At 38.5% G+C, this 19,006-nt stretch overlaps 1 protein-coding gene across 3 annotated transcripts in view; it reads left to right on the forward strand.

Moving 5' to 3' along the window:
* The window catches only part of LOC126475462 (chitooligosaccharidolytic beta-N-acetylglucosaminidase), a 229,968-nt gene that overhangs the window by 208,626 nt on the left and 2,336 nt on the right, over window positions 1–19,006 (forward strand). For all 3 annotated transcript variants that reach the window (XM_050103346.1, XM_050103345.1, XM_050103344.1), the window contains exons 4-6: window positions 4,527–4,859; window positions 5,893–6,180; window positions 7,998–8,332. In XM_050103346.1, the coding sequence (XP_049959303.1) occupies window positions 4,527–4,859; window positions 5,893–6,180; window positions 7,998–8,332 (956 nt within the window). The remainder of the gene's footprint in view (window positions 1–4,526; window positions 4,860–5,892; window positions 6,181–7,997; window positions 8,333–19,006) is intronic.

The following is a 19,006-nucleotide window of genomic DNA, read 5'->3' on the forward strand; positions in this document are numbered from 1 at the left end:
GGGAAGCAATACCAGTCAAGCAAAGATACTGTGAGAGGGGATATATCAGTATGCACTGCTAGCATTGGTCACAGTCAGGCAAAGCAGCAACTCAGTGACAACAGTAATTTAAATTAAAAAAAGGGTGTAAAATACATGATGGCGGGAACACGAGCCAACAGAGCTCAGAAAGTTTCTTTGTATTTAGTCAAAAAGGCCAGCATTTTAAAAGCCTCAGCGTATGTATATGTATCCAGTTAACATATTGTGCTTGCAAGTCCCCTTTCCTGTTAATTATAGTGTTTTCCAAAGTTCTGATGTTCAGAAATTTATTTCTATATTTTAAAATGTCTGTGAGTTTGAAGCTTATTCCTATTTACTGATTTTATCATTATGAGGCAATCTTCCAGCAAGTAAATGTGTCATTCCTTTTTACTTGCTTTTTAAAGTATACCAAAGTCCACAGTTAGGCAAGAATGAATGCCCAGACCATAGGAACTTCAAATATACAGTTAACATTTTCATGTCAGGTCCTCGAACTCAAATTTCTTCAGAAGAGTCCACAGCCTCAATGTATCATCTAAATGATGAAACCATTTTAACCACTGCAGGCTGTCAGTTTTATTCCTTTGACACATCGTGTATATACATTATATTACTGGCAAGCTTCAACCTTAGGCCATTATCAGATGTTTGCAACGCAATACCAAGAGTGCAGCTGATAGATAAGATATTAGTTGGTAACATTATGCTTGCGTGTTTCACTTGATAATTAAATTACTCACATCACTTACGTGACATTGGTGAAACATGTGTCACATTTAAAAAAAAATATTTTGTGTTTGTGGGGACAGACAGATATATTATGTTGAATGTTACAGATATGGTCTTGCACGTATCAATCAGTTAACAAGAGAAACTTTTATAGTACATCATGTAGCCAAAAACCTTACTAACAGGTAGCTTACTGACCCATGCAATTCATTTAGCAGCTTACTGTGTGCTTTTCTGCACTCACACATACACATAACTGTAACAAATCATGGGAACATGCATCAACCAAGGAGCATGCTAAGGCCTGTCATTTTGTAGAGACAAAGTTATTGCCTGAGGGAGCTGCATTCATTTGTCCAGTCTTGCGTACATGTCATTAATTCTTATTAAACTTTTTAAATGATGGACTTCGACGATATTTACAGTCATTATAGGCATAATTAAACTTCTGTTGTTGTTGGAATGAAGCTAAATGGTCTTATTACATTGTTTTAAAAATGGCTTCAGTTTTATAAGCCACTGCTGAAAATAGCCTCTATGCCTATTGTCATTGCACAAATCACAAAGTGGCACAACATTACTGTCCCTTGCTAGTGAGGACTTCACTCACTTCAACTCTGAATCCTCTAAAATGTGCAACTGTGCAGGTAAGCGTGGCTTTGTTCACATGTCTGAATGAATGAGTTGACATCTGTAAAATTAGTTCAATTAACAAACTCTATTTCTAAAAGCTGAGCAGGATACACAAATAGTAAACCATTAAAAGTAAATAAATAAAATGTCTAAGATGGAAGTCATTAAATAATCTTAGCAAACTCTAGAAAATTATAATATTTGAATAGGCAAATTAAAATTTCTTAATTAAACCAATTCCTTGTAGGTAAAGCATTTGTTTGCCTACCAAGTTTCATGTACTACTACAGTAAAAAAATCTGGTTTTATTATGGTATTGTACAATCATATTTGCCAGTGTTGCAGCCAAACCAAATTTCCAATCAATAGAGGGAGTTGACATGTTGTTGTAGACAATAAATAATTATATTTTATACAAATGTAACCCAATAAAGCCTCTGAAGCTCAATTACCTTTGTCATTACTTCATTTAATCACCTTGGTCAGAAAGTCATTTTGATGTGCTTTGAATTATCATTGTTCAATTAGTTTAAAAGCTATTATTTCCCCATGTGGTATTGCAATGCTTTGTTTATGCAGCTGGTTGGAGTTGCTCACATGACTGAACATAATTTATAATGCTGAGAAAACCACCCTATATACACCCATGCTCAACTTCTGTTGTCCATTGCAGCTAACAGCACAACTGCATATCTGGCATACATACAGCCACTTCCTCCTTACCTCTTATGGCTCACCTCCCACCTGCTTCCTTGTTCCGCCCCTTCAGACTCATTATTTGTGACTCACTCTGGTAGGCAATATCACTCTGCCATTTCCTGTCACTTTGCAAACAGAGCTGTCACAAAAATAAATATAAAAAATTGAGACCAGATAAAAAGAGAAGACTGCTTACATTTAAGGAACTATTTCTGCCATTTTTGTATGGCAGGTTTTTGACTTTAAACTCTAACAAGCTTCATCGGTATCAATCAACTTATAGTTTCATGCGAGAGTGTTCTCTCACTCCACTGGAAAATGTGTACTTGCTCTGAAACAAAACAAACAAGACAGATGATGCTGATTTGTGAATTTACCAAATATGTGTAGTTAATTATGGTCACTGTCAAACAAGAAATAATTTTTGATTACGTATAACTGCATTTGTTCCTTCCACTGCTCAGAACAATTTCACCATGTCATTTATTATTTTATTTTATTTTATTTATTTATTTGTTTGTTGTGAGACTGCACAGAAGCTCCTTTGTTTTTGGAGCATAACTATGTTAATGTAACTATGTAGTAAACTGATTTTCCACTATCGCTGAGTACATAAATTCTAATAGAACTTGTCACAACACAATAACACACATTAATATACCGTGACAAATAGTTACTTAGTAATGTGACTAAAAAAAGGTTCAAATGGCTCTGAGCACTATGGGACTCAACATCTGGGGGTCATCAGTCCCCTAGAACTTAGAACTACTTAAACCTAACTAACCTAAGGACATCACACACATCCATGCCCGAGGCAGGATTTGAACCTGTGACCATAGTGGCCGCGCGGTAATGTGACTATTTGAAGTTCTGTTTGTCAACGTATAAGATCATCGATCTTAAACATCCAGGATTTTTCTGATATTTTATCATTGGAGTAAAAAGTTGAGAGTGATCTATACACAAATGATCCAGAGAAGAAAAGCCTCTATAAAGTTTGATTCAAGTGGCACATACGGAACAAGGAATGAAAAGGAGACAACTGTGAGATGGTGCATATTCAAATTTGAGCCTCATGTAGGCAGTCAATTTGTAAGAATGAAGAGCTACTATCGCAGTGAATTTATAATAAATAATACATTGTAAAATATAAACTAAGCAAAAAAAAAAAAAAAAAAATGAAGCCATAAGAAATAAAAATCAGAACTGACATCAAAAATATTCTAAAGGAACTTGAACTTCTGGATAGAAAGTCCATCTTACATTAATGTTACAATAATTTTAGTGATTTTGATGTGTGGTAGAGGTGTCATCATTGCTGCAGAAAATTTGATTCATAAGTCTTGAGTTAGACTGATAATAAGCAGTTTATTTTTGTGCTTCCAGGCCAGTATTATCATACATGTTACTGCAAAGTAGTGATGATGAAGAGCTGCCAGGTTTACAGTCAGAAGATGATGGGCATGATCTTTGTTGATATGTTGAGGTTTTCCAACACTGCCATTTGGTTGGAAACCCACGAGCATTTTGTCAGTGGTATGTGGCAGGAAATTCTGCATCCAGACACATTAAAGAGTAATGTTAAATGCCTTATGTACCACCACTTTTAATGAAGGAAAGTGGAAGGTAGTGCATTTGCCAGGTTGTCAGCTGTATACATGTAATGAAATTGCAAGCTATCCTGTTTGTCACAGTCATAACTCACAGAGAGAACTGAACAAATTTAGTCTTTATAATACTTAGCAGTCAACTTGTGGACGCAAAATGAAGTGGTTAATATGTACCATGTTAGGAAATGATTGATCTGGTCACAGTAATGGAATATTTGCATGTAATAACAGATCCACTTCATTCATTCATTCATTCATTGTGTTAAATAGATCTCATCAAGGAGGAAAACTCTCAGTGATATGAAACAAGTCAAAAGTACATATTAACAAAAGATAAGCCAATGATAGAAATTTAATTTGCTCACTGTATTAACAAGTAATAGTTCTATTACTGTAGTATTTAAGGCTATTTGTGTTTATGCCAGCTGAATTTAACCAAGTAAATTATTTTGAAAAAAACTTGTGCTTCCACAGTTATACTGAATAGCAGTTGTTTATCTCTTATCAAAAGGTTTTCCTCACTAACCATTCACCACTCATTACCCATTTACTGTTCTTCCTTGTATATACATGAAGATTGACTGATTTATAATTTTGCTTTTGAGTGCATAACTTATTTTACTGAGACAGCATATTCTGAAGATACAGCTGTAAAATAAAAGCACTTTCAAAGATTTGTATGTAGAAGTCATTCTTCAAACAATATTAGACTAAACTTCTTACTTTCCATAAGAAGGCAGATTGTAGATGGCTTTCTATGCTGCTCTGGCTGCCAAGCATTGTGTATTATTTTCAAATGTTGTATGTGAAACAACTTTCAAATGTTTACAGGTAAATGTAGCTGTAACGGCAGACACATTCTTTGGTGCACGGCATGCACTGGAGACACTGTATCAGCTTATTGTGTATGATGACATCAATAAGCAGTTGTTGTTGCTGTCAGAGATAAACCTTTCTGACAGTCCTGCTTTCCCACACCGTGCCATCGCACTTGATACTGCAAGAAGCTATTTCTCTGTTGCTTCCATCAAGAGGACAATTGATGCTATGGCTGCAAATAAACTCAACACTTTCCACTGGCATATCACTGACTCGCACAGTTTTCCATTTGTTTCTGAGACTTTCCCAAAACTTAGTCAATATGGAGCATACTCACCAGAAAAGGTAATTGTTTTTTTAAGAATTGTGGTTGTGTTTTTCGCTTGTAAGGTTTCCTCGTTTTTCCTCATCCATTTTATTGTTTGTTACTTTTGCCTTTATGTGGAAGTTATTCTTCTACTTGCCTCTTCCAGAGTTGTTAATTTCACACAGTACCTCCTTTAGGCAGAAATTTTTGGTAACAAGGAGAAATAATAAATTAAATTTTTCCTGTGTGTTCTGATTACTTTTTCCTGAACTTCATAAGGAAAGTGCTTGTTTAATTACATCTTCATTACTAATACTTAGTGGTTTACATAATTATAATAATACATACTTCAATTACTTTTACATACACTGCAATGTAATGGTTAAGTGGTCTAAATAACTGACCTAATATTTACACTACATTTAGGTACTGGTAAGTAATTTTGAGTGAAATTGTATATCATTGCACTCTAATGAGGAGGGAAATAAAAGTTTCGCAAAACTCAATTACATTTCACTCCCAAGAATAGAGTTACACTAGCATCTCCTGTATTATTAACTGGAAAAAGCTGAAACAAGATCAGATTTCATCTCTGAGACATAGTATAATTTCCTCCCATTGATTTTAATTAAGAAATCTGCCAACAGATGTGTGGTCATGTGCCACAAGGCCAAGTCTTGTTTTCACAAAGTTTAATTGAATTTTTTAAGTTTGAAGAATGTTCATCAGTAGGAATGGCTTCACAAGTTGTAGCTTACTTTATACCTCCATCCAGTCATTCGCCAATGAAAGAAGGTTTGAAACAAAGTGAACAGTCCTTAATGATAAATACAGGATCCAAACAGTAATCATTCAAACAATTGAACAGGAAAAGATGGCCATTTATAGTGATAATAGAGGTATTGAGCAGTAGACATGCACACAAATAAAAATATGACCATTCCATGTCAGCTTATGAATTTGATATTACATGTACTGCAACTGATTTGAATTGTTAATTATTTGTTACTCAATAGCAATTTAAGTGGTATTACTAAAAATAAGCAAACATTTTTTTTGTTTTATTGATAGGTGTATACTCCTGATGACATAAAGTCAGTTGTGGAATATGCCAGAGTGCGAGGGGTTCGCATTATACCAGAGTTTGATGCTCCCGCACATGTGGGTGAAGGATGGCAGTGGGTGGGAGATAATGCCACAGTATGCTTCAAAGCTGATCCATGGTCTCAGTATTGTGTGGAACCTCCATGTGGTCAACTGAATCCCACTAGTGAAAAGATGTATCAAGTACTTGCTGGTATCTATAAGGACATGTTAAATGTTTTTGACTCTGATGTCTTTCACATGGGAGGAGATGAGGTGAGTAAAAATGAGCTGTGAATTTAAACTCATAAATTTATAATATAATAAACTAACTTGACCCAAGGAAGAATTATAATTCTAAGAAACTAAGTCACAGTATTGGTTAACTGTTGTCAGTTTCTCCAGGGTCAAATGTTGTGATGTAGGCACATTGTCATGAAAAGCAAAACAGCTCTGAGAAGAGGTTTTTCAATAAGCTGTTACAGTTAAGCCTCCACATCCAGCAATAAAGATAAAACATCAGTCATCAACTGCACAAGAAAACCTTTATTTGGTCCATCTTCAACTTTTATTTGGTTCACTTTAACAATTTTGACAGTTTAAACTGTCATCTTTAGAAGTGAAATGGGTTCAAATCATTAGTAAGTCAGCATCAAAATAAAAATCAGATGGTGGTGTGTTTTGCTACAGATTCAGTGTTTTATTGTTTCTGTAACAAAGGACACCACCATCCAGTTCTTATTTTGACATTGCCTAACTCATGATTTGAAGCAATTTTGCTTCGGAAGATGACGGTTTAAACTGTCAAAATTGGTAAAGTGAACCAAATAGAGGTTTCCTTGTGCAGCTGATGACCGACTTTTTACCCTTATTGAAATATTCTGCAGCTGCTGAACTACAGCTATGAAGAAAATCAGAATTTTTTGACTAACAGTAACTTATTAGTTAGGATGAATGAGCATGGACAGAGGGTGTATAGTGGCAACACACATGAATGTAACAACCTCGGTTACTGTTTCACCACATATGCCACCTGGATTCTTCTCCCAACACCAGTGTCTCAGAACTCCATAATTGAGAACAGGCATTACATGTCCTTGGTTCTCACTGCCCACCGGGCTTTAGCCTATGTCAGTTTCTTCAGTCTCAGTATTCCTTCTAAGTAGCTATATCTTTTTTCATCCCCTTTTAGTTTTCTACATTTTTATTTTCTGGCTTGTCTATTTCCTATTCCCCCACCTCTAACATATATTTCTGCTCTTACTAACTCTCGCACTTTTTTTGTCAGTAATCTCTGTGTGCTTATTACCCTATCTTCCACCTTTTAAGCTCTCAGGTTTTCAGATCTCGTCCTGTGGAGACCCCAACAATTAGTCTTTCCTTCTCATCCCATGTGGTAAGTCTCCCCTGACCCATGGTTCTGGGTGACTTTTACATAGCTATCCCCATTTTCTAAACCTCAGCAGTTCTTTTGCTTTATCCCTTTCCCTTCCCCTTCATCCCTTCTGTTAGTTGGAGCCATGGGCTCAAAAAGCTTACATATTTCCTTAACTTTCATATGTGGTTACTTCTGCTGCCATTTGGTGAACAGATCTTTTTTATCTATCCATTCACATATAGGGTGCAGAAATAATGCTTGTCTGAATGCCTCTGTGCATGCAGAAATTATTCTAACCTTATCCACACGATCCCTATGTGAGTGCTACGTGGGATATTGTGGTATATTCCTTAAGTAATCATTTAAAGCCGGTTCTTGAAACTTTGTTAACAGACTTTCTTGGGATAGTTTGTCTATCTTCAATAGTCTTCCAGTTCAGTGCCTTCAGTATTTTTGTGACATGCCTCCATGAATCAAGCAAACCTGTATTTGGCCCCCACATTTGAGCAATATTCTATATGTTACATATATTGCTGGTTTATTACTTAAGTCCTTCCAAACACCCAGATTTAAATTGTTTACAAATATGTAATATACAAAGAGCATTTTCACATGCAGTGCATACATGATGTAAAGTTTTGATAAAATTCCACATGATTTTGCATTTGTGCGATGCAAAATAATCTCTACACTCATTACCATTTTATTTTCTTAGGTCAATATGAACTGTTGGAACACATCTGAAGTGATAACAGACTGGATGGATGCAAATGGCATACCTCGCACAGAGGAAGGCCTTCACGAATTGTGGGACAGATTCCAGAGCCGAGCATACTCTTTGTTGGCAGAGGCTAATGGAAAGAAGGAGCTACCCGTTATACTGTGGACTAGCACTCTCACAGATGTGGCTCATGTTGACAAATATCTTGACAACAAACGTTACATTATACAAATCTGGACTCGTGGCACAGATCTAGTAATACCAGAACTTATCAGGAAAGGATTTAGAGTAATTTTCTCTAACTATGATGCTTTGTATTTTGATTGTGGGTAAGTGTTATTTTATTCATACCCATTTTTAAGTAAAAATTGTTTTGCAACCTCAAACTAATTAGTGTTGAAATGTCAATACATCAAAACAATGTTGCATATCTTTGATACTGTGATAAATACAGCCTAATTTTCCTACAGGTTTATTAGGTTACTCTGTTGTTTGATATTGTATTACATGACTGTGGTAATATCACTCATATTACATTGGAAATTTTGATTTCATGGAACTAATGTACACATCAGTTTAACATTGTGTGTTTGGTTAAAAAGTCGTAACTAAAATGCTCTTACAAATTGAGCAGATTTAAAGTTAAGATCAGATATCTTTCTGCGCTTATGTCATTTATTTTACCCCTTTCCAGCAAATATTTGTACTCACAGCATTCTCACCAGCCCTTATTTATACACACAATATGGAAACACATCAGACCTTGTCTGATATTGGAGCTGTAATGGAAAATTGTAGGATTAAAATATGTACACAACTAAGCTATAACTACAATGTTTGAAGTCATCCTAACTCAGGACGATTTTTTTTTTATTTCTCCAAGAAAATATTGTTTCTGGTGTGAAATAAGGGTTTAACAATGATTTTTTGGTACTTTCATGTCCTTATTTGAAAGGTGTGTTCCAAGAATAGCTAATAAAAATTGGTCATTCCAAGGAACAACAGCCAATAGATACCACCTGCTATCAGAGTATTGAGGCAAACTCTAAAACATCTGTCAAATAAAAAATTACAAAAAAATACACGCTTTGCAGACTACGTTAAGACTTATAAGAACTGTAGTTTTCAAGTAATACACAGAACTGATACAAGTAACACAGATACAGCTTTACTCATATACCTCTGAATAATAATGGAAATAAGCCTCTCATGACTCCACGCATGACAAGACAAAAGAATCATACAGAAGGTGCAACATTAGTGATACACAGAACAACTGATGTGAATGATACAAACAAAAAGAACATAGTGAGAGTGAGTCAGCACTGCTCTGAATGTACTATGTAGCTGTAAGTCACCAGTAAATGGTACACTAGAGACCATGTTGTGTGCAAGCTTCCTACAGGAGGCCTCTAATGGCTGGTCTGTGCTGATACAGTGGGCAGTTCATTTAAGTACACGTGCACGGTGACCCTACACTTGGCGCAGCCTGCTGCTATGGACTTGAGGCTGGAGCAAGACTGGCACCCGGTGACAGGAAGCTGGAACCACAGGGTGCCACACATGGAGGAGGCAGCCAATGAGATGGGGGTGCCTCCACGGCAGGCGATGACAGGCTTGAGGGGGAGAGTTGAGGGACAGGCTGTGGTGACAGGCACCGCACTGACATACTAGTAGCTTCTGGCAGTGAGTGGGAGCACAACTTATCAAATTGGTGTGCCACCAGCCTGTTGGCCATATGGACAGCATGAAGATGGCATCCTCTGTGGCAGAAAATAGTGGCTGGTTTACATTCGTGCCAGCGACAAAACCCTCACACCCATACCAGCGATCCTGGGATGAAGGGGTTGGACTAACCCAACTTTGGCAGGTGTGGCACAGGCCACAGAAGGTGGAGGAGCATGTGTGGCTGCTGGTTGTAAAGAAACTCAGCCAGGCTCCGCTCCCCCATAGGCGCGGAGTGATACGTGCTCAGCAAACAGAGAAGGGTATCGTCTGATGAAGATTCCATAACAAACTTTTTCATTTGGGACTCAAACGCACACACTAGTTGTTCCACCTCACTATTTGATTGAGGATGGAATGGTGTGGTTGTAACATGATGAATGCTGTGATGGTAACAAAATAGCTGAAAGGTGTGAGAAACGAACTGGGGCCCATTATTGGAAACTAAGGTACAGACCAACCCCTCAATAGAAAAAACCCTCAAGAGCGTACAAACTGTGACCTGCGCGATAGGAATGTCTGCTCTGGGAGAGAGATCTTCTGTGGACAACAGCAAAACACCATGAAAACATAGCGATACTGTAAGGAAAAATAGTTGACGGGAAGGTCCAAAGCCTGACCTGGCAGTTCATCTGGCCAGCCCTGTTTAAAAAACAGAACCCCCCCCCCCCCCCCCCCCCCCCCGGCAGAGACCTGTGTCAGCGGCAATGGCACCTGCTATGCATGAGTCCATAATTGGGAAACCATCAATTGCAACCTGTGTTTCAGTATCAAGATGGAAGTAAAGCAATTCTTCAGGATCAAAGTTGGGATCAGGACCCACAGGAGGGTGGATGAGGCATCCACACTGGAATGTTTATATGTAGGTCAAAAAATGTATTTCATAATTGTAGCAAGACAAGAACACTCCCCAGCATTATACACAGTGTGCTGCCTTGTTAGGCAAGAAAATGTGAGTGTTAAACAACAAAACCGAAGTTTTATAGTCAGTAATAAGGTGGAACTTGCAAGATATACAAAAAATGTGAAATTTCTGGAGAGCATAGACTATGACAAGAGCCTCTTTTTTTTTCTCCTGAGTGTAACACTGATGGGCAGCACTGAGAGATTTTGAGGTGAAAACAACAGGCTGTTCAGAACCGTCAGCATATCAGTGTGCTAGGACCATGTGAGGCTGTACACTGAAGCATCAGTTACCAAAATTGTGTACTGGTGTGGAGAGAATGTAGCTAAACAAGGGCCAAGAATAATTTGAATTTCAACATTTGAAAAGCACATTCACAATCTGGTCTCCAGCAAAAGGTACATTCTTGTGCAACAAGGCATGCAACAGGAGGGCCGAAGTGGCCATCCCTGGCAGGAATTTATTGTAGTAGGCTATCTTCTCTCAGAAGGCCTGGAGCTCCTTCATGGTCAAGAGCTGAGGCATAGACATAACAGCAAAGATGTGGTGTGTCAGAGGGGAATTCCATCCTGCGAGACCTTGAATCCCAAATAAACAACAGAAGGTTGGAAAAACTGACGTTTTGCGAGGTTACACCATAAGACAGAAGACACATTGCACATATTTTTCAAGTGATCAGCTGTGGAAGAGCCTGTGACATCATCATCATCCAGTTAATTAATGCAACCAAAAAATCATTGGAAAACAACAGGGGTGCTAGCCACACCAAAAGAAAGGCACAAGTATTGATACAGATCAACCAAACCAGAAGTCACTGGGACTGTTCATCCACAGGTACACTCAGACACACTTCACACAAATCAATTTTGGAGAAGTACTGTCCACCCAATATTTTTGCCAACATTTCCTCCTGGCTTGGGAGAGAATGTGTATCCATGATAAACTGCATGTTGACAGTAGTACTGAAGTCACCACAGAGGTATCGTTTCCCCGATGGCTTCCGAACTACAACTAGCAGAGATGACCATTCACAAGTTATAACAGGTTGCATCACCGCTGTCCAGTTCTGCTTTCACTTGCTCTTTCAGAGTGACAGGAATAGGACATGTGTGACAGGAAAAAGGCCAGGCCATGGATTTCTAAGAAATATGAGCAGAAACATTTGTAGCAATCACTATACCCTCTAAAACAAGTCCAAAAACCCCTTACACAGTGTTTCCAATTGAGAATATGATACTTGATCAGACACAATGTGAACTGCATCAGTGAAATATGCCTGAAATGTGTCCATCCCAAACAAGTTCTCAACACCATAAAAAATGTAATGGAGCAAACCATTGACTTGTTGTTGTTGTGGTCTTCAGTCCTGAGACTGGTTTGATGCAGCTCTCCATGCTACTCTATCCTGTGCAAGCTTCTTCATCTCCCAGTACCTACTGCAACCTACATCTTTCTGAATCTGCTTAGTGTATTCATCTCTTGGTCTCCCCCTACGATTTTTACCCTCCATGCTGCCCTCCAATACTAAATTGGTAATCCCTTGATGCCTCAGAACATGTCCTACCAACCGATCCCTTCGTCTGGTCAAGTTGTGCCACAAACTTCTCTTCTCCCCAATCCTATTCAATACTTCCTCATTAGTTATGTGATCTACCCATCTAATCTGCAGCATTCTTCTGTAGCACCACATTTCGAAAGCTTCTATTCTCTTCTTGTCCAAACTGTTTACCGTCCATGTTTCACTTCCATACATGGCTACACTCCATACAAATACTTTCAGAAATGACTTCCTGACACTTAAATCTATACTCGATGTTAACAAATTTCTCTTCTTCAGAAACGCTTTCCTTGCCATTGCCAGTCTACATTTTATATCCTCTCTACTTCGACCATCATCAGTTATTTTGCTCCCCAAATAGCAAAACTCCTTTACTACTTTAAGTGTCTCATTTCCTAATCTAATACCCTCAACATCACCCGACTTAATTCGACTACATTCCATTATCCTCGTTTTGCTTTTGTTGATGTTCATCTTATATCCTCCCTTCAAGACACCATCCATTCCATTCAACTGCTCTTCCAAGTCCTTTGCTGTCTCTGACAGAATTACAATGTCATCGGCGAACCTCAAAATTTTTATTTCTTCTCCATGGATTTTAATACCTACTCCAAATTTTTCTTTTGTTTCCTTTACTGATTGCTCAATATACAGATTGAATAACATCGGGGAGAGGCTACAACCCTGTCTCACTCCCTTCCCAACCACTGCTTCCCTTTCATGTCCCTCGACTCTTATAACTGCCACCTGGTTTATGTACAAATTGTAAATAGCCTTTCGCTCCCTGTATTTTACCCCTGCCGCCTTTAGAATTTGAAAGAGAGTATTCCAGTCAACATTGTCAAAAGCTTTCTCCAAGTCTACAAATGCTAGAAATGTAGGTTTGTCCTTCTTTAATCTTTCTTCTAAGATAAGTCATAAGATCAGTATTGCCTCACGTGTTCCAGTATTTCTACGGAATCCAAACTGATCTTCCCCGAGGTTGGCTTCTACTAGTTTTTCCATTCGTCTGTAAAGAATTCGTGTTAGTATTTTGCAGCTGTGGCTTATTAAACTGATTGTTTGGTAATTTTCACATCTGTCAACACCTGCTTTCTTTGGGATTGGAATTATTATATTCTTCTTGAAGTCTGAGGATATTTCGCCTGTTTCATACATCTTGTTCACCAGATGGTAGAGTTTTGTCAGGACTGGCTCTCCCAAGGCCGTCAGTAGTTCCAATGGAATGTTGTCTACTCCGGGGGCCTTGTTTCGACTCAGGCCTTTCAGTGCTCTGTCAAACTCTTCACGCAGTATCGTATCTCCCATTTCATCTTCATCTACATCCTCTTCCATTTCCATAATATTGTCCTCAAGTACATCGCCCTTGTATAGACCCTCTATATACTCCTTCCACCTTTCTGCTTTCCCTTCTTTGCTTAGAACTGGGTTTCCATCTGAGCTCTTGATGTTCATGCAAGTGGTTCTCTTATCTCCAAAGGTCTCTTTAATTTTCCTGTAGGCAGTATCTATCTTACCCCTAGTGACATAAGCCTCTACATTCTTACATTTGTCCTCTAGCCATCCCTGCTTAGCCATTTTGCACTTCCTGTCGATCTCATTTTTGAGACGTTTGTATTCCTTTTTGCCTGCTTCATTTACTGCATTTTTATATTTTCTCCTTTCCTCAATTAAATTCAATATTTCTTCTGTTACCCAAGGGTTTCTACTAGCCCTCGTCTTTTTACCTACTTGATCCTCTGCTGCCTTCACTACTTCATCCCTCAAAGCTACCCATTCTTCTTCTACTGTATTTCTTTCCCCCATTCCTGTCAATTGTTCCCTTATGCTCTCCCTGAAACTCTGTACAATCTCTGGTTCTTTCAGTTTATCCAGGTCCCATCTCCTTAAATTCCCACATTTTTGCAGTTTCTTCAGTTTTAATCTACAGGTCATAACCAATAGATTGTGGTCGGAGTCCACATCTGCCCCTGGAAATGTCTTACAATTTAAAACCTGGTTCCTAAATCTCTGTCTTACCAGTATATAACCTATTTGATACCTTTTAGTATCTCCAGGGTTCTTCCATGTATACAACCTTCTATCATGATTCTTAAACCAAGTGTTAGCTATGATTAAGTTGTGCTCTGTGCAAAATTCTACCAGGCGGCTTCCTCTTTCATTTCTTAGCCCCAATCCATATTCACCTACTACGTTTCCTTCTCTCCCTTTTCCTACTCTCGAATTCCAGTCACCCATGACTATTAAATTTTCGTCTCCCTTCACTATCTGAATAATTTCTTTTATTTCATCATACATTTCTTCAATTTCTTCGTCATCTGCAGAGCTAGTTGGCATATAGACTTGTACTACTGTAGTAGGTGTGGGCTTCGTATCTATATTGGCCACAATAATGCGTTCACTATGCTGTTTGTAGTAGCTTACCCGCATTCCTATTTTCCTGTTCATTATTAAACCTACTCCTGCATTACCCCTATTTGATTTTGTGTTTATAACCCTGTTGTCACCTGACCAGAAGTCTTGTTCCTCCTGCCACTGAACTTCACTAATTCCCACTATATCTAACTTTAACCTATCCATTTCCCTTTTTAAATTTTCTAACCTACCTGCCCGATTAAGGGATCTGACATTCCACGCTCCGATCCGTAGAACGCCAGTTTTCTTTCTCCTGATAACGACATCCTCTTGAGTAGTCCCCGCCCGGAAATCCGAATGGGGGACTATTTTACCTCCGGAATATTTTACCCAAGAGGACGCCATCATCATTTAATCATACAGTAAAGCTGCATGCCCTCGGGAAAAATTACGGCCGTAGTTTCCCCTTGCTTTCAGCCGTTCGCAGTACCAGCACAGCTATCTGTATCGCTATCTGTATCGCTGAGGCACGCAAGCCTCCCCACCAACGGCAAGGTCCATGGTTCATGGGGGGGGGGGGGCAGATATCATTAACTGCCCCAACAGCTGTGACTGGTGTCAATGGCAGCAAGTCTAAACTCGCTTAGCTTTCAGAATTCAATTACATCACTAAATCACTACAGCACCTGTGTTGGCCTGCTGCCAGAGCACATGGTGTAAAACAGTTAACTCAATAAACAACTTGGGAGTAGTCACAAGCATTGGAGTCACACAGCCTACATCCATGTACATATCCTGAGCAACCTTTGGTAAATGATATATGGAGGTGATGTAGCCTTTCTTCTGGCAAGCATTACAAGCAGCCCAGTGCTTAGGACACACTGAATATTCACTCTGGACAAAATGGAAATGACAAGACTGAAATAGAGAATGCTGATGCTGGTACTGTGGCGGTTGTGGCTGCTTGGGCCAGCCTCAGCCAGCCTTGGTGTGCCCAGCACTGGGCCCAAGTGTTTACCATCGCCACTGTTGCTTCCTCGTGCAAGCTATCTGTTGTCCTAGTGGGCACATCTTGTGACACTATTCCCACATTGCCCCATGCTTCAGTTTGGTCAACCACTGCCTCAGAAACTTTGAAAGATTGTGCTATTTGCAAAACTTCTGCCAATGGGAGTTTTCACAGAGTAAAACCTTCTAGTGCGCCTCCTTGTCTGGATCTAAACAGATAATTGTATTGCACACCATAGTGTCTGCATAAGAGTCATCACAGTATCGGTAACGAACTGACACTTATGGCTAAGGCTGTGAGTTTGACTGCTCAGGCCCTGTATGACTGGTTTGATTTCTTGTGGCACTGGTAGAATTCAACTCGAGCTGCTGTGACATGCATTCATTTGTGATGATAGTTGGACAATAGACTGCACATGCCATCAAAAGTAAGAGCTGGTGGTTCTTGTAAAGGGACAAGCTGACACAGTATTTGATACCACTTAGGTGGAATCCATGGGAGAATAAGGCTTTGCACAAATTAGAGTCTGTCACACCGAAAGCCAAAAAATTCTGTCAGAGTCTTTTTTCATATGCTTCCCAATCCTCGACTGAATTGTCATGAGGAGGAAAAGTGGGTGGAGAGACCAGAGGAACAGTACCCTGCCTATTAATGGAAGTTGACAAAGTGTTCACTGCTGAAGTAAGCTGTTCAATCAGGGCCAGTAGCATGGCATCCATAATGTCTAAACTTGATGAAACCGCACTTAAAGATAGTATATGTGGAAACTGCTCCAAATTTATTGTCAATCATGTAATAACCAAGTAATACATGAGACCGATCCAAGTAACACAAATATGGCTTTATTCATAAACTTCTGAACAATAATGGAAATAAGCCTCTTGTGACTCCACATGTAACAAGATAAACGAATCATACAGAAGGTGCAACATAAGTGATAGACAAAACAATTGATGTTAGTGGTACAAACTGAAAGAACATAGTGGGAGTGAGTCAGCGCTGCTCCATCCACATACAGGCACGAGTCACCAGCAGACAGCATGGTGGAGACTGTGCTGTGTGCATGCTTCCTGCAGGTGGCTTCGAGTGGCTTGCCTGCACTGATACAGTTGGTGGTTTATTTAAGTACACATGTGCGACGAACATACACTAGGTGCACTCACTCACATGCTCTAGTAACCAGATACAGCAAAAATATTTATAGGAGTGTGATTAACAAAGCTAAAACAATGCACAATGATAAAGTAATTTTAGGGCCAGCAAACACATCAAAAGCAATATGAAACGTAGTAAAAAAAGGAACAAACAAAAATATTAAAATTCAACATGGCATTGTTTTAAACAATGATCACGATGTAGTAGTCAGAAATCTTACTCTAGCAAATTACGTAAATGACTGCTTTGTAAGTACTCCAGTTAACCTGTGTAAAAATTGCCTTAGGAACAGAGGAACCTCTGTTCTGAGCGAAAAAAGTGTCAGTTCAATATTGTTATGCCCCACAAATAAATCGGAAGCTCTAAGAACAATAAAAAGAATGAGGAATAAAATTTTTTCAGGGACTGACAAAGTACCTGGTTCACTCCTAATAAAATGTGCTAGTGTCATATTGAAACTACTCTCACACATCATAAATATATCATTATCGGAAGAGGTGTTTCCTCAAAGAACAAAAATGTCAAAAATACAATATTGTTACATGTATTTTCAAAAGTAATGGAGACAGTCGTGAAACATAACATTACAAATTTCCTTGAAAAATTCAATGTCTCATCTGTACACCAACATGGTTTTCGCTAAGGATTGAGCACAGAATCAGCTATTACCCATTTCATTGAAAATATCATAATGGGGCTAGACACACAAAACAGTACAATAGGAATAAATTTGGAATTATTGAAGGGATTTGGTACTGTCCAACACGATATCTCGCTAGACAAACTAGAAGCTATTGGTATATGAGGAGTTGAGAAAAAATTATTTCAGTCTTATCTCCATCATAGAAGACACGTAGTAGGAACTACCTCAGCCAACATTAAAAACGAAAGCATTAAAACTTCCTGGCAGATTAAAACTGTGTGCCACACCTGAGACTCGAACTCAGGATCTTTGCCTTTTGCAGGCAAGTGCTCTACCATCTGAGCTACCCAAGCATGACTCATGACCCGTCCTCACAACCACAATTCTGCCAGTACCTCATCTCCTACATTCCAAACTTCACAGAAGCTCTTTTGCGAAGTTAGTTCACAAAAAGATCAACAACTAACTAAAAATCGTGTGTTTTCTTATATATTGCAGTGAAGGCAACAAAATGAGGCAGAATCTCACACATTGACATCATCACATAGGAATGACATAACACACACAAAATGCACTTGAAAATGGGAATCATTTCCTGAAACGCATCGTGCGAAAAATTAAATAAAGAAAATCATGACTGCTGGCAGATGAGCTATTCATAAACAAAGCTATTGTTTTCACAGTTGCAGGCTTTCAGAACCATTTATAATGGATCAAATCAGAAGTTTTAGGGGATTAATGGTATAGCAAACCAATGGATAATGTTGTAGCTAGCCAAAAGAATACAGAGAGTTTTACTTAGTGATTCAGCCAATATAGTCAGAGAACATAATTCTAACTGAGGAGAAATCATGTATGGCTCAATCTTAGTTCCACTATTGTTCCTCATACATGTAAACAATCTTCCAATATACAACAGGCAGAGTTAGTTCTTTTTGAAGATGACACTGGTACTGTAATCAGTCCAAGCTACAAGTAGAAACAGAAGAAATGGAAAACAAAGTTATTAAAAGTATCATTGACTGGTTTTCTCCAAATGGTCTCACCCTCAGTTTTAAAGAGACTCAACATATTCTGTTTCATACATCTAGGGGCACTACACCAATGGTAAGTGTAGTAAATAGTGAGGAGATAATAAATAGGGTGGAAACTTCAAAATTCTTAAGTGTCCACATTGATTAGAATTTAAACTGGAAAAAGCACATATTGGAACACCTATAAAATACCTTAGTTCAGCCACATTTTCACTTACAACTATTGCAAATATTGGGGCAGGACAAATCACTAAGTTGACATATTTTCATTGAATGCCACATGGAATAATTTTCTGGGGTAGCTCTCTGTCTTAAAGATAATTCCTCGTTCTGCAAACATGTGCTGTAAGAATATTACGTGGTTCTCACCCACAATTATCTTGTAGACATCTGTTTAATGAGTTGGGAATTCTGACTACTCCTTCACATTGTATTCATTACCTCATGAAGTTTGTTCTAAATAATCCACTACAGTTCAAAAAGAACAATGATGTACATAATTACAATACCAGAAGGAAAAATAAAATCCATTACTCCAAATTAAGTTTGTCTTTAGCACAAAATGATGTGTACAATGCTGCAATAAAATTTTTTTATCACTCACCCTGTGATATAGAATG

Source organism: Schistocerca serialis, chromosome 4 (assembly GCF_023864345.2).
Source record: "Schistocerca serialis cubense isolate TAMUIC-IGC-003099 chromosome 4, iqSchSeri2.2, whole genome shotgun sequence".
NCBI lineage: Eukaryota > Metazoa > Arthropoda > Insecta > Orthoptera > Acrididae > Schistocerca > Schistocerca serialis.